General features: G+C 37.9%; 1 protein-coding gene across 1 annotated transcript in view; it reads left to right on the top strand.

Annotated features, from left to right (window-relative positions):
- The first annotated feature begins 4,406 nt into the window (after positions 1–4,406).
- The window catches only part of PDE4D (phosphodiesterase 4D), a 350,628-nt gene continuing 337,580 nt past the window's right edge, over positions 4,407–17,454 (top strand). Inside the window, exon 1 of the mRNA XM_064735824.1 lies at positions 4,407–4,885. Coding sequence (XP_064591894.1) covers positions 4,521–4,885 — 365 coding nt within the window. The 5' untranslated portion in view covers positions 4,407–4,520. The remainder of the gene's footprint in view (positions 4,886–17,454) is intronic.

Below are 17,454 nucleotides of genomic sequence, written 5' to 3'. Positions count from 1 at the left end.
GGCAAGGCTCTCAAGTTGGGTGTGGCCAGAGGAGTAGTTCTTATATTTGAGCCTCAACTCACCAAGGAGTTTCTAGTTTCTTGTGAGGGGGTTCATGCACATTCTAGGAAAATGGAAAGAAAAGGCATTCTTCTAAATCACTTTCAGTTACAATTCTCAAATGTAGACTGTTCTATTGCTATTGAGTCATCACCAAACTTAGTACTTCTGAGGATTCTGTGTGAAATAAGCTAGGCAAGTAAGAAAAAACTTGTCTTGACTTCATATAGGAAATATTGACAAAAACATATTATATACTTCTCTTTTTATTTGTGTGTTTGTTTGATTTTTAGATAACACTGCTAGCTTCCATTTATATATTGAATTTTGCAGGGAAATATAAATACTTTAAAATATGTTTTGTAAATGTTGTGCATGGTCTTAGCATGCTGTACATATAAATATTATTTTTAAAATTTAAATACAAAGATTGGTAGGTGAAATGAAATTCAGATATTTAAGAGTACCTGAACATATTTTTACATATACTTTACTATACATACCTTTTTACATATATTTTATACATGGCCTTTTTGCTGTGCCATGTCTTGTGCTCTATGGTACAGATTCTATTTGTGTGAAATACTGTAGTAACATTCTATTTGTGTCTTTTTGATGAAGTTTTTGAGAAACGCTTTGCAAATTAAGACTCACATTATTATTAATACTGTAAAATGGGCATTCAAATGAAATACACCAATGCTGTTATTTGAAAAAGAGACTACTTTTATGAAGTCTCATTGGCATGAAGGTACAGTAAGGTTTGTGCACAAGAAAAAAAAATTACACACACAATCTACCAGAAACAAAAAAAAAGGAAAAGAAAAAAACCCCCAGTCAACCAACACAAAAACCAAATCAAAAACATTCAGAAAAGAATTAAGAATTCATGTAGATTTTATCATTAATTCTACTGCAGTACTTCAACTTCTTGTGCAAGTATTGGCATTTTATTGTACAGAATGTCATACTTGTACTGCATTTTCTGTGTTTCTCAGAGACATTTTATTTATTTTAAATGCTAATATGCTTTGATTATCTGTCAAATTGAACTTTGTGTCTAAAACATTAGGCAAACTCTGAAAATATGAGATTGAATGGGGAATACCAAAAGTGCCCTATGAGCTCAAATATAAGTTCATTGCCAAAATGCAACGCCAGTGTCAAACCAAAGGGCATCCACAAGGCTGCTGGTTGTTATCTGTGGAAAGTGGTGCTGGTTAAGGGAAATCCCTGTCAGCTGGGAAAAGGTCACTGTTACACCCACGCTTAAGTAAGGCAAGAGGAATATTGGAAGTACTATACCCTTACTTACTTAATGGTCTCACATGTATTGTGGAAAGATCCAAGCACACATCTAAATCTATTTTCTAAAAGCAGGAAGACAGATAGAACTACTCAACACTTAGATTTACCAAAGGCAAATAATGTGTGTGACCTTATTGTGTTCCATTATGAAAAGACTGTTCAGGATACAGAACAGTGGGTGTAACACACCTTCAGTTTAGTAAGGATATTGAAATAATCCCTCAAATCATTTACATTTTGAAATTGAGCAAGTCTCAACTGGATGAACAGGCTGTTAGGTAGGACTGAAGTGTAGAGAATGGTCTTTCAGAGTCTGGCTGGCAGGTGGTACATCACCAGAAGGGGCAGATTCCAGAGCCCATGTTGAACTGTACAGTTTGGCACCCACACACAATAACCTGAAGCAGAGGCTGGCAAGTGACTGACTAGATCATGATCCCACTGGAAAGGATCTGGGAGCCTTAGTGGACTGTAGGGTAGGTAAAAGCTGACCAGTGCACTTTTCATCATAAATAAAGCAAACTACGTGCCAAAGTGGCTGCAGGCAGTGGATGAATGGGAATGCTGGGAACCCAGAAGAGGTTACCAGGATGGCCCAAGGGCACAGGACAGTGATGACTGCTTGACGGGACAGCTTGCTGGGTCTGGTGTGGAGGAGGTAAGAGGCAATCTAAAGGCAGCCTGCAGCTATGGGAAGATTATTTGAAAAAGACAGCAAATTTAAGGTCTTGTCAGTGGCGGCATGCTGTTTAACAAGGGGCAAGGTCCCCTGATTGGGAGGTTCAGATTGAACATCAGGAAAATTGTCTTCATTAGGGATGTGGCGAAGCATCATAGCAGGTCATCCACAGAGGCTGGTGAATTTCTGTTGAAGGGTTTAGACATTCAGAGAAAGCTGTGGCTGATGTGATCTGGTATTGATGATAACCCCATTGTGAGCTTGAGATTAGATTGGACAATCTTATGAAGGCCCTTCTAAGTGGCAGTTCTGTGATTTTGTGCAATTATAGCACAATTGATCACAGAAGTTTTATCTAATTTTAAGGTAGAGGGAACTATCAAATGTGAAATACAGTTCCCTTGCAATATTCCTCTGGAGGTCAACAAGGATAAAAAGTTATTTCTCTTCTCTGAGTTTTTTCACAGAATTGCATCCTATATGCCTATATTCAGTGATGCAATTATCCCCAGTTACATTTTGGGTATAATTCTCTCCTGTTGTCTGACTTGAGTCTATCTCTTTTCATTGCCCCATTTTTGTCTCCTGTACATGCTGTCAAAACTGCCACAGCCTGACACAGCTGGGAAAATGGTGGCATCTAAGATGTCTGGCTTGGAAATAGTCTTAGATATCTGGATAAAAAGCAGGAGAATTAGAACTTGACAAATGTGAGCTCAAGTCCAAGTTTCCTTCAATGGAAGTACTACTTTTGTTCTTTTCTGGTAATAATAATATATATTACAATTTATTATTTTCTTGGGGATTTTTGCTGAAATGAACAGTTTTTAGGGCAGGTGAGAAGACCTGAAGGGATGGTGTGTGATTACCAGGATTATCTATGAACTCATGGCTCAAAGAAACACAGGCTGAGAGTTTTGCCCAACAAAATCTTATATGTATGAGTTCGGAGGGTGAGTCTTAATTTTAGGATCACTCTATGTTTAGAACGGAAGGCTGATTTTTAGATGGAGAATGGAAAAAAAAAAGTACATCAACACATTAAAGAATTTCCATAAGTGTACTTTTGCATTAATAAAAAATTAAGTTCAGAGAGAGATTTATGAGAATTAAGATGATTGCAGACCTGTGAAGGAAAGGGAAAAGGATTGGCAAGACCAATTTTATGATTGAGGAAGTAGAAGTTGTGCATGAAGCTAATCAGAACAATCTAATGAGTAGATGAACACTGATTAGAAGAAAATGTATGTTTTGGTAAAGATACTGTAGGAGAGACATTTTTGCAATGCTTTCTTAGTACTGATTAGTACTGCTTAGTACTGATACTCTGGCAAACAGAATAGAAAGACCAAGCAAATTCATATTAATAGTTTTCAAATGAACACTTGCATGTGTCCTTTTCATATTTTATCAGGAGGGTGGAGATTATAATTTTGCTCTGAATAACAACTGCTAGATTTTAGAATATTACCATACAGAACAAATATAATTTTTTTTTAAAAAGGTAACTTAATAAAATTGAATTCCCTTCCAGTGTGAATTATTGGTTGTACATGGGCACAAAAGAATTTAAAATGTAAAACTAATTTAAAAGATGTCTTTAGTACAAAGTTCCTCTCCTGTAGATTTTAACTTTAAATAATTTTTTCCCGCGGCAGTTACAAAGTCCCGAAGCTAGTGGTATGTCATATAAAAGCTGCTCTGTAGCAGTAGGCTCAGCATCGCTATAATTAAACCTTCCTCGCCTTGATTTGCAGCCAGTCTTACTCCTTGCAGGGAGGGAGCTTACTCATCAGCGAAGACAAGACCAGAGGAAGGTTTCAAGTTGGGAAACACGATTTCTGAACCTGATGTGGACTGGAAGCACGATATAGGAAATAAGGAGTGGCGGGAAGGGGAATTTAAGTAGTGAGAACCCATTTTTAACCCACCTCAAAGTTCTCGGTGAACAGGGACGCGAACAACTTTGCCACCTGCTGTCGCCCGGCAGCGAGAGTCCCTCCGGAGGGAGGCCTGTCCGGCCAGCAGCCGCGGCCTCAGGGAGGGAGACAGGCGCCTCAGGAGGGGCGGGCTGCAGCACCAGCGGCACTGACCCCCTCCGCATTCGCTCCCGGTCCCATGCCCACCCCCGCGCCCTATCGGCATCCTCGTCGCGCATTCTCCCACCTCCTGCACATCCCAGCGCTCTCTGCCCCCGACCACCGCCCCCTGTTGGGTCTACTCTCCGTCGCCCGGGCTCCAGCCTGGCTTTAAATATTTTCGAGCGGGATGCCAGCCCCTCCTCTCCTCCTCCTCCTCCTCCCCCTCTCCCCGCCTCCCCTCCCGCGGAGCAGTCAAGACCCGGCGGCGCGGCTGCCCCAGTCGCTCCCACAGTCGGGCGAGGGGTGGCGCGGCAGGAGCTGTCCAACTTTTCAGCACAGTTTCCTCGCCGCTGCCCGCAGGAAGGCGGCAGCCGCCGCCCCTGCCCGCCCGGCGCGGCCCGACCGCCGGCAGCATGGAGGCGGAGAGCAGCAGCGGCTTGTCCGCGATGCCCAGCGGCAGCGACGGCGGCAACGACGGTAGCGGGGGTCTCAAAGCCCCGAAGCATCTGTGGCGGCAAGATCAGCACTACCCACCGCAGCTGCGACAGCACCAGTTCCTCCAGCACCAGCAGCACCCCGGGCAGCCGCCGCCGTCTCCCGTGTCGCGGGGCCGCTGCCTGGCCGGGGCTCGCGTCAGGCACCGTGGCTACTCCGACACGGAGCGGTACCTCTACTGCCAAGCCATGGACCGCGCCTCCTACGCCGTGGAGACCGGCCACCGGCCCGGCTTGAAAAAATCGCGGATGTCCTGGCCCTCTTCCTTCCAGGGACTCAGACGGTAGGAGAGGGCTTGGCCCAGCGCTCCGGCCGCGCGTGTGAGGGGTGCGGTGGAGGAGCGCCGCTCCCGGCCGCGGGGATGGGATTCAGCGGCGGCCGCTGAGGGGTGGGCACCGCGGGACCCCCGTCCGACCGGCCTCCCCCCGGCGGCAAGGATAAGGAACGGGCACCCTGCGGTTGCGGAGGCTCCGAAAGGGAGGCGGGCTCGGGGTGCGCAGCCGTGCTGGGGACCCGGACCCCGGGCTGGGACGCTGCAAGGAACCCCCGGTCAGGGCTCGCCTGAAGCGGGCGTGACCGGGGCACGGGCGGCGCCGCCTCGTCCCGTACACGCCTGTCTGTGGGTGGAAAAGCGGCCACGAAACACGTGGGTGGGAGCGGGACGGCGTCTGTGCCGGCACGGAGCCGTGAGCGGGGCGGGCAGCGGGGCCGCGCTTCCCTGCGCCCGGCGCCGCTCCGCTGCCTCCCCGGCTGCCCCTCCTCGCTCGAGCTGGCCGCGCTCCCCGGGAACCTTCGGCGCTGCTGCCGAGCGGGAAGGACGCGATTCGTGTGATGTTTTCACAAAGTTAAAATAATGAGAGCTCTGGGGGGTGGGAGACAGTCTGGCAAATCCAGGTTTAGGGTCCTGTTAGTTTGAATGGGCTTAGTTGAGAAAATAGGCTAATGGTTTCTTAGCCAGAGGGAGGACTCCGTCATCTACTAGTCTATTGTTCCCCTTTAAATGAGCTGTGGATTTATTTTTCACTGTGTAGCTTACCAATGCCTATTTTACCCTTGATGGCTGTAACAGGCATCTGTTTTAAAAACAAATTCTCTGTCAAAATCAGAAAGATGTTGAATCTGAAGAATCAATTTATTATTCAGACTTCAAATTTAGTAGCTGGAACCACTTCCTTTTAGTACAGAGACACACGCTTGCGCTTGAATTTTAAGCAGACATTGTGAATAAAAGATTTATGGAGAGAATGGTGGGCAGAGGGACAATACTTGATACTGAGGGACTCTGTAGATTTTTGATTTCCTGGATAATCAGATTTTTATAGCGTGATATGCTTGATGAATAAATAATAGAATCCTTTCTCAATGAAGATTGCTTTGTGTGTTTCTGTGGTGCACACCGCATTCTTTATTATGGAGCCTTGACCATAAATCTGAAAAAGACATACTTGAGTATACTCTGGCAGTGTTAGCTCTGTTTCTGCCTAACAGTAACTTCATGTCAACTTCATATATAATTAAGAAATTAAGAGATCCAGCAATTGTAAACTAGAACTGTATTTTCAAATAAGTAATCTTTAAATATGTCTTTTAATATCCTTGGTTTCCACACAGCCATTCTGTTGCTGCACATTTGTCTCCCTTCTGTGAACTCATTCTTGTCTGAAGTTAATGATGTTAAATTTTTCACCATGTAAGATTGGAAAGAAAAAATAATGAGATTCAAAAATTAACAAATGGTCAATTTAAAGCTTTTTTCAATACATTCCTGTTTCTTTTATATAAAAAAACCCTCTAGGGGTCTAGTATTTTCGACCTTTGAGACTTTCTGTTTTGTAATGGCAAAAAACCTTTATTTTTATATATCATAATTGTTGGCTTGAATATATTCAGCATTATTCCATAAGTGATTAGTTATTGAGGGAGTACTAAGTCAAGGTGGAAAGGGAGAGTACACATACTATTTCTTCTGTTAGGATTTCAGGGCCATTTGAAATCTTAATTCCCATTTAAACAGGTGTCATTGTAATTTATACAATGACACCTGTTTAAATGGGAATTAAGACTTCAATATGAAAAGTATTTTTGTTTTTTAAATCTTCATTCTATTTCTATTCTATTAGCATAAAAATGTTGTTTTGACAAGACATGCTGCTTAACTGAGGTCACTGAAATTTATTTTAATTTTATGAGATTGGTAAAAATGCTTCAGATGTGCTTCCCTTTTGGAAGTAGTAAAGCAAAGAAGAGTGAAGAAGTTCAATATAATTCATCATCAAATTCCTTTCTTAGAATAAAGTCTTGCAGTAAAACATCTTGAATGTTTTACTATTAATTAATGAAGCAAACAACTATAGTATGTAAACGCAAAGTGAACGGTAACAAATTGCTTTACAAATATAATCAAGAAATATCCAAAAAAGGGCGGTCTTTCCAGGACTTTAATTTCAAGGTTTCCGTCAATTGCTACTTCCCCCCCACCTTTTTTGGCATAAAAAGCAAAGAAAAATGTCTTCTATTTATACATCTTCTTATTCTTGTAAAAGCAGTGACTTGCAAAAACCTCCAATATTTTTGTGAAAGACACCTGTCCTTTTAGAAGTATTGCAGTTCCCTTTTTGTATTTAGACATTTTTATACTTCTCCCTTATTTAAACTGTTTTCAAAAGAACAGTCCTCCAATGGATTCCTTTCCTCTGGATTTATTGTGGTGTAAGGAGACAAGCTTGTATTTGAGAAGACATCAACTTTCTCTAAATATGGTGGGTAAAACTGTCTAGAACTGGGGAAAATTGCATATAAAAGTATGGAAGATGCATCAAAAGATAGGGGTAGCATAGTACCCTGATGTCTCAAATGTCAAAAAATTACATCTGTGTAATTGTTTTTCCAGAATTTATTTTGTTTCACCCTACACATATCGCATTTCTGAAAACCTCAATGAAAACCATAAAGGACACTTAATAAAGCAAATGTACAACTTTGAAGTATTTTTTAAGTTTAGTAGAGAACTTTAAAATATGTAAAATATTTGTATTTTTCAAAAGAAGTGAGAAGGAGAAATTACATATGTTACTATTTGAGTTAGAACTGACTATACATCTTTATTATTCAAATTGAAGAGAACTAATATTTAAAAGGCAAAATCAGCTAGCAAACATTCTAAACTGAATTAGTTGAAAAATGCTATGTTCTTGTACTTTGTGATACTAAATACTGCTTATAATCACTCCAATGCTTTCTCTGTCTCTTCATAACCATCACTAACTTTGCACTCAACTTATTTGGAACAATGCTGTAGCTCCTTCAAGGAATACAGCAGCATTTCATTATACAGAAGGATATGTCAGGACCATCGACTAATGTATTTTGCATAAAAGTCAAGATTATTAGTGCATTTTTAAATTAGAAGGTGTTTTGAATTCATATACACAAGAGCTGCACAAAAACCAGGATAGTCATAGAAGACGACTGTGATTATCTGTGATCTGTGATCACAGTTTTTGCCAGTTGTTTACTGTGTGGTCTTGTGCCAGTCATTTAATCTCTCTCCGACAATATTTTTTCTTATGTAAAAGAAAAACAGAAACAGGGTAATTACAGATTCATGCTAAAGTGAATTTTTAGATCACAGAACAAAAATAACTATGTAACGATAAACAGTAGTCATGGAACTGAGAAACAAATACTTCAACTCAAATAATTTTCTAGTCAAGAACACAAAATACTCCGTGTAATAAATTAAGCTACTGTGGTTATCTTCATAAATTTCAGGTACCTCTTCACGCATGATTAGCACTGTTGTGTGATCTATATACACAGGCTAGTTGTTTAAAGAAAACCCCACCCTGGCGTTTTTAAAGGCCATTAGTCATATGTCAATCAAATCATCTTGCCATGTCATTTTCTATGTTCTATTTTTCACTACTGAAATTTCAGACTGAAAAAATTGGAGAACAAACATCATCAGTCCTAATTCCACTAGTCGTGGAATTTCCCAGGATGTTGTATACTTAAAATAAATCTTAGTATCCTAATTTCTTTTTGTCAGGTTTCCCAGGCAATTATTATTTTACAATATGTCCTCTGTAAATTTTATCTCCAGTGTTGTTTTGGCCTAGGATTTCACAAAACTTTTCATTGGTGTTTAAACATAAATAGCCACGCAATGGTGAGGCAACACTAGGTTTTACAATCCAGTAATCCTTGTGTTTGTTCCCTATTGCTATCTGTTTAAAAAACTAATTTCATAAGTGAAAAAAAGTTTAAAAAACTACTTTCATTAAAATTAGTTGCTGTCAAAAAAATCTACTAGCTCTCTTTCAAGTATGGGACATGGTCTGACTGAGTAACATTCATTACTGCATTGCTTACATATGAAGATTGTTCTAAAGTACGATTATTTTTCTTGAAGTGTCAATCTTGTCCTTATACCACCCAATATAGCTAATAAACCAGAATAACTCTCAAAACTGAATGCAGCATAATATTTCAGTTGCCTAGGGGCTTTATTCTCTATTAGGAGAAGAAGTGAAGTTTATGCATTAGTGTCTTAACTTTCTGAAGTCTGGGATATTGTACACCACTCTAATAATTTAGATAGATTAACTCTTGGACTTTGTAGCTACATATGGAGCTATAAAAAGAACAGCTACTTTGCAAATTTGTTTGGTTCTGCAATAAAATGCACACCTCTTTCCATCCTAGGCCCCATTCTTTCCTCCTGCTTAGTTTGGAAAGCTCCTCTTCATCTATTATGTCTTAGCTTCTTCCACACAGACAAAGAAAAAGGAAGAAGAGTGTTTGCCAGCTTACAGGCCCATAAATAACACTCTCAGAATTTAGCATCAGTTTCTAACTTAGAATTTTGTTGTTTACATGTTTGGCAGTGTATTATTTCTTTGTTTACTACTGCATAGTACTAGCACCCAAGATGTTAAGATAATTGGCATATGGTATCCCTACTTCAGAGACACAAATAAATTTTACATCTTAGTAAACATTGTTGGATTACTGTTCTTTTTAATTGTCTGTAGAGATTAATGAAATAAGAATCTCATGTTGTCAATATTTTAAATAAGTGACTGTTAAGGGTGTTGTTTTCATGTTTTGAAAGGCTTACATTTTCTGATTGTTAGAGCTATGTGACCTGAACTATATGAGTAGCATTAATTTTCATGCTGCTGGAACTTGTAAAAATGTGAGCTTTTAAAGTTCACATATTCAAATATGTTTTAATACGAATGTTGCTGAGAATGAATGGTTCAGATTTCTTAATTTAATAAGTATACACCTGATAATCTAACAGGACAATTTCTTCATAATCAAACAGAGAATAATCAAGATTTAAACACTCTTTAAAAAAGATGTGGCTATATGAAGTTCTACTCAAAATTATTAACATAACTGTTTAATATATTCATGTATTTTAAATAGGCCTTAATATAGCAATATTATTTGAATATTGGTGAAGATGTCCATTGGACACACAAGCTCATGGTGTCAGGTCAGTGGTGCTCAGCTGATGTTGTAAACATGTGGAGACAGCAGGTGCGCAGCTGAAGAGTAATTTAGATGGAACTTTTGTGTAAAACACTAAAAGAACCGTGGTAGATTTCTTTAAAAGTCATCTTCAACAGAGTTAAGTAATTCTAACTGCATTGTAGTCTTCCTTTAGAGAAGACTTTGGAGCTAGGAGGGGAACCTGTGAGATTCATGTTAAAACTATGAGTGTGAGCAGAAGCTGGGGACATACAGGAAAGCAAGGCAGTACTGTTTGGCTGCTAGATAGTTTGTCTCAATGGACAAGTTCCAAGAATTAATTTCTTGCCACTGGAAGGCGAGGGATTAATGAAAAAGAGTGTTGGACAAAACATCACTCTGTGTCAGTTGACAGGGTGATCTGAAAGTAGGTTAGTCCTTGCCAATGTGAAGAATGCCAATGTTCCTTCCCTATTATCAGTATAAGGTATTCAGCAGATCTAGACGAGATGAGCTTTCAGTTTATTTTCATGAACAAGAATACAGGTTATTTCTTAGAACAAGAGTATTATTTTTGGTAATAGAGTGGTTCTGCCACAATTTCAGGATCAAATCCAAAGCTCTTCTGATAATCTAAAGAAACTAGATTCAGTAATTAGAAATTAGATATAGTATTGTGTGTTTAGACTGCATATTTAAAGGTGACAAGGTGACAATAACATTTGATAATAGGAATGAAAATGTGCAGATAAGATTTTAAATTCTGTTAATGTTTATTTTGATCCTTACCTGCATCTCTTCCTTGATGGGCCTTGAAGGCCCTAAGTTACATATAGCAAGGATTACAGGAGGGAGGCAATAGCTGTCTACTAATAGCAATTACTAACAGCAGTTAGTAGCTAGGACATGTCCCATATTTTTCATTCTCCAAATTCTTTTCAGAGGTATCTCTCCTATCTCCTGTGTGTTCCTAATGTCTTAGTTTGCCTTCTGTGGAGCTGTCAAACTAACCCTTTAGCTTAGTAGTGTGGCTGCCATTGCACTTATGTGCCTGGCTACTTTCAGTTATTTTTAAATAGGTCTGTATTACAGTGTTACATGACAGTATTTGTGTCAAAGTTGCAAAGTATCTTTTAGTAAAAGTATCTTCCAGTAAAGAAAAATAACCGCACTCTGATGATAAATAAGACAAATACACCTGCTCAGCTGACTTAGCACGTGCAAGCAAATATGAATGGGCCAAAGAGAAATTATGGATATATAGCACTATACAATCATGGAATGATTTTTGTTGGAAAGGACCTCTGTAAGTCACTTGGTCCAGCCATTGCTCAAAGAAGCTCTGTTGAGAACATATTGCCCAGTGCAGTGTTCAGTTCAGGAACACTCCCAGGAAAGGAAGTTCTACAGTCTCTCTGAACAAACTGCTTGAGGATTTGACTACTCCATGGAAAAATGCTTTTCCACTATCTAGTCAGAATGTGCAGTGCTCTGACTTGGATCTTTTTCTTCACATGATATCACTGTGCACTTCCAAGAGACTCACTCCATCTTCTTTGAATCCATTCTCTGATCAGGGAGGCAGCATAGTTCCCTTGGTGCAGTCTCACAAATGTGTAATAGCAATTTCACAGGTCTACTGGGAAATGTAGTGTTCTTAGTGTTGTTTTCAATGCCATTTATTACATGCACAGCGAGAGGAATGACTGATTCCTTTGGTAGATTAATTTGCATAGACTATCCCCTCACTCTCTCCTTGTCTGGGATCTGTAATATCACTTCTCTCTGATTTCATGGAGAGAGTTCAGCTGCAAGGATACTCGGGAGAAATAAAAGCAGGAAAATACCACTGTGATTTCCAATCAAATAGTTTGTTGAGGACTTTAATATCTCTCAGAGATGTTATGAATATTTCCACTCTTGTTCCTCCTGTCTTGGCCCAGGTGATCTAAGGCCTATACAGCTTCTGACAGGAAAAGTAAGCATGTTGGGAATGGTTTTCTCTGGGCCATCCATCCACCCTTCTAATTCCAGAAATTAAAACAATGAAAACCACACCTCATTTAAAAGTCTCTGGTCCAATACTTGAACCTATGCTCTGACTGCTGAGCTTGACTTTCTGTTACCTCCAGTATTCTGAGGTTTCAGTTATGCCATTCTAATGTTTCTGTTTTCATGACATTGCTGTGAAAATTGGAGATTGCAGACTGGATTTTGATACCCCAATTACTTTTTTCTTTTTGCCATTGCCATTATAAGCTCTTCCAAAAGATGTTTCAAAATTTGGCCTCCCTGAGAAGAAATTGTTCTGACTGTGCAGTGTAGAAAACTTCTCATAAGCTTATCTCACAAGAGAAGTCTAGAGGGGGAAAAAAAGTGCAAAAATCTACTATATTTGAGGACTTGAAAGTCAGTAGAAAATTCAAAATATATGTGATAAGAGCTTAGCTTGGTTTAGTTGTTCCTCCTGGACCAAAGTCGTAGAGCATTATTAACACAAAAAAGTAGTAATGTAAAATAAATGGTTGGTCATATATGAGGGGAGTAATAAAAACCTCAAAACATCCAAGAATTATTTGGATGTATATTTGAACACACGCACAAAGACAACTGAAACACATTCAGTCACAGAGAATTAAGTCCAACTCTATAAATTTAGAGGGGTTCAGTTAATAATAAGTTTTTGTTAAATACAGAGCTCATGAGGCAAAGGTTTATTTTCCACTCTTCTAGGATATGTTATAACAGAGGGGTGAAAATCTTATGTCTGATTCTGGAACTGAGAAACCATTGGATGATCATCACTCGGTGATCACTACAGTTTTTCAGACCTATATTTTGACATGTAGTCACATTTGTGCTTGTTTACATCAGATGATCATAAAAAGTAATGAGAGTCAGAGCAGCTGCTATTCAAATAACCTTTCCTGTGTTTTGGAAAGGTAATTAGTTGTTTGTCTTTGTTTTCAATTATTACCTCTACACTCATAATTTTAGGTTAAACTCATAAACTTCCTCTGTTTTTTTAATTTATTTTTTTCTCTCAACTTAGGAAATTAAATAGCATCAAGTACTGCAAGGCAAAGTTAGGTTCTCAAGAAACAGAAATTTTGTAGAAGTGAAAAGACATGCTGCTAGTGAGAAAGTATATGGAGGAAGGATAAACATTGTGTTGAACAGTTTTACTCACTGTTATAATGTCGAATAAAAAATACCACAGATTTGAGGTCCTTTTTTGTGGATGCACTTGTGGGTGCTCTTGTCTCTCTCTCTGTTTCTCTCAAACACCTGACAGAACATAATATAAAACATTAGTAATATCCTATCCAATGACAGGATAAAGCGTGGCTGGATGTATATATATGTGCTCCAGGAACTGATACTCATATAATTTCCCTCTTTCTACTTACAAACCTTAGATTACCAACAAGTCAATTTCTCTGTGCAAGAATGTTCTAGGAAGTTTTAGGCAGGAATGTTCTAGGAATTTTTAGGCATAATCTGTGCTTAGCTGAGAATAAAACCAGTTCACAGTTGAAATAGGTATTTTATATATGTACATTGTTTATAGGGTTTCCCATATGTGAGCAGAAAAATGTCTCTGGGATATTAAACATTACAAGAATTGCATTAAAAGATCTATATTATTTTCATCAGTGAGTAAGGAATACTTAATAGCATAAAGTACAAATTACTCAGGTGCTTACCTGAATTTCTAATTTCCTTTAGTGTGACTTAAAACAATGCTAAATAAATGGATAACATGAACAACTAGTAACAATCTGAGGACACTAAGAAACAAAGATATTGGGTAGAAATTGATAGGAGGAAACAGAGCCTACTACTAAATCTTCACTAAAATTGTCTGGCAAGTCTCACCATTTTTTGGCCAGTGTTCTCACTGGCTTCTGTCAGTCTATCTCTGTAGTGATTTGTTGTCTTTCCTTAGGAAATAAATAAATTTGCAGTCGTGCTTAATGACTATAACTAGCAGTTGCTAACAATAACAGGGAGGGTGTTCAGCTGGAAAATATAAATTTTCCTAGTGTAGCCAACAGAGCAGTTTAGATGTATGGCAGGAGATTGTTCTGAGCAAAGTAGTTTTCCTCCCACCTTATACTGCCAGAAACGTTACGTGTCATCAGGAGCTAGCTTCCCGTGTTGATCTCCTGAAGACTATTAGATTTTAGGAAGATTTTGTCTTAGCATTATATTTTTCTTTTGGAAAGGCTGTACAATATTCAAAGTAACTTTTTGTTAAGGGCATAGCAGACCTTTTATATAGAAATTCTAATACTGGATGCCAAAAAATATCATCTATTTATTGGCTTAGAATCCTAAAGATGAGAGATTTCATAGCTGGAAGAGAGCTCATAGCAGAATCAGCTGTACCTGTTGCAGATATTTTCTTTCTTGCTTGCTTTCTTGCTTTCTCTTGCTTTCTCTTCTTCTTTCTCTCTGTCTCTCTACCTTTCTCTCTCTATTTTCTCTCCCCCTGTCTCTCTCTTTCTCTCTCTTTCATTCCCCTCCTCTCCATCCCTCTCCCCATTTTTGGTGGTCTAATCTGGTAGTTCCTTTCTTCTACATCCTTCCTATTTTTAACCCATACCTTTCCTTTCATTATGTAACGTGTCCAAAACTGTTTCAAACCTTTAGCTCTGTGCTGGATGTGCATGAAGCAGAGGCCTGTTCAGATATTTTACGCAAGGTATGGCTCATATACTTATCCTAGTTTGATGATTGATTTTTTTTCCCAACAGCATGAAAGTAGTCTATCATAAATGGTTTTTAATGCACAGTAATCTGAAATGCTCTTTAATAAAACTGCTACCTAATGCTGAAGTTCTGCAGTTTCTACCAGCTGTGTTCTTGCAAATCCCCAAACAGATATCGAGTACTTTGAGCTTGTGAAACATGAAAAATGCCTATAATCAAAACAGCTTTATTTACATCAAGTAACATGTAGTATAGGGTCTGTAGGAAGCCCTATTAGATTGCTAAAATTTTGATGCAACATTTAGTAGTCTATAAACCTCTAGAAGAAAAGATTGGAACTTGATAGTCCTATTGAAATAACAGGCAAACATTGATGCTATAGCAGTAGTAGAAGTGTTAGTGTAATAGAAGTGCAGGGTAGTATAAAAATAAAATATTGCTTTTGGTTGGGTTTTTTTAATTGAGAAATGCATGCTCAAAGGAAACAATCTAAGGGAGTATCTTGAAGTGCCTCTTTTCTTGGGGTGAAATATAAAGAAAATAATTAAATTTTTAATAATGAAATTCTTATGTCTATTTAATAATGTAGCAATATAGCATAATCCAATGAATGGAAACAACTAACTAGTCCTTACATGGATCACTGTCAGAAGCAAAATTATATCAGCAACATTTCAACTGTAAAAGTTCTCTATACACTTGTCCAGAATGAACATTAAATCTTTTTAGACCTATTTAACTTTTAATGAGAGTAAGTGTGGTTGAAAAATTAATGACTAGATCAAGGAAGAAGAAAATTATCAGATATGGCAAATTTTTTTGTATTGTTTTAGAAAACCTTGGTGCCCATAATGCAAATTAAAATAGTTGTTTCTATCTAAATTTAAAGAACCTACCTTTTGTTAAATGTATAGCTGCCCTTAATAAGAGTAAGGAAACGTGATGTGTAATTTGAAACACAGGTCAGAGAAAAAAACTTAGTTTGAGATGATGGTAACAAAACTGAAAGAGCTAGGAAATTAAACTGATACAGAAAATTAGACAAATGAGCAGATTGAAACATGCGTGCATTTTCTGTCCTCAAAATATAGGATATTCAAAAAATTTTATGGATACATAAATTGGATATTAGCTGAAAAATTACACTTAAGTAGATGTAAATTTATTTCAAATTACAGAACTTAATGCAATGTATATAAAGCAAGAATATAAGTGACTAAGTTTAAGGTAATGCATTTTTACTGCATGCCAGATAGTGAAAAATAAATACTTCTGCTTCCATGACTACTTCCCCTTCCAAGAGCTATGTGTAATAAGCTAATTGAAATGCAAATTTCAGTAAACTTTGTTTCTTTAGACTTTTCAACAGGGAGGTGGTAAGACCAAGAGGTCCCAGAGCATTACTGTCTTTACAAGCTTATTTCTAAGAACTGTTAGAACTAAAAGACTTTTGGTTTAATGTGAGCCTTAACATTGCAAAGCCATCATCACTTGTGTGCTCTTCTCACCAAATAAAAAAGGAGAATCAAAAGAGAGTTATCCAAGATGAAATTCAAATGGTTCTAGCATTTTTTAGCTGTATAGTTTTATTCAGGTAAGAAACTGAATGCTTTTTCAGGATGCTGCTCTGTGACAGCAGGTTTTACAGTCATTAGCAATTGATATGATGGGCTGAACACATGTTTTAAATGCAGGGTGTCAAGTAAAAATTCTAGTAGCAATTTACCTCCATTCTTACTCCAGCTCAAAGACACTGAAGTGTGAATTTTTATTTAATTTATTATTTTATTGAAATTTATTTACAGATTTTTGATTCTCCAGTTCTACCCTAATTTGCTGCTCAGAAAAAAAAGATCATTTTTGTAGATGGAAAAAAATTCCACAATTTTAAATTAAAATAATCAATGAAAATTAATTACGAATATCTCAATGTGAACTTCATGTTCTGAGCGTTGAATGTATTACAAACTTAGCAAGCAATTATTTAAAACCCCCTGGAATAGCCTGTTTGCAAAAAATATGTTTAAAGTGAGGGGCAACTTCTAGAGTAGAACACCCCATTTTCAATAGAAAAATAAATAAAGATGCCAGGACATCCTGTGCTTTTTGCTGGTTTCATAAGTGCAAAGAGTTTGACACAACAGGTGTAAGTCCTTCAGTATCTGATCTCCACTTTTGTAGTTTCTTGCCTTCAAGAAAGGATATATGTGCAGCTGATCTTACCCCATATGTGAAAACTCTGTAAGAAAATCAAATATGTTTGTGCATATGTATGCCTCAGCAGGAAAAAATATGCTTAAAAACAGACTAAGGTACTATTAATGTTCTGTTTTCAAAGTTCTTACCATGATATACATGTAAAATTGCATGTCTTGAGCAGAAATTAAAACATATGAAACAGTGACTGATATTGAATAATTTGGAAATGTTGAATTCTGCTTTTCTATCTTTTATTATGGGTAATAATGATGATTAACCGGTTGTGTATTGAACATATGCCCATTTCTTTCCTTCTAAGAAATTGTTCTAGGACTTACATAGCTATTTTAGTTTATTACATGGATTGTATTAACATTAAGGATGTTATCAGAGATTAAAAAATAAGTTACTTTCAAAAGACTTAATTTGCCAGCTGAATCTTTCAGCTTTAATTTCACT

This window comes from Zonotrichia leucophrys, chromosome Z (assembly GCF_028769735.1).
Source record: "Zonotrichia leucophrys gambelii isolate GWCS_2022_RI chromosome Z, RI_Zleu_2.0, whole genome shotgun sequence".
Classification (NCBI taxonomy): Eukaryota; Metazoa; Chordata; class Aves; order Passeriformes; family Passerellidae; genus Zonotrichia; species Zonotrichia leucophrys.
Note: the sequence above shows the minus strand (reverse complement) of the source record. Positions and strands in the feature narration are given on the sequence as shown.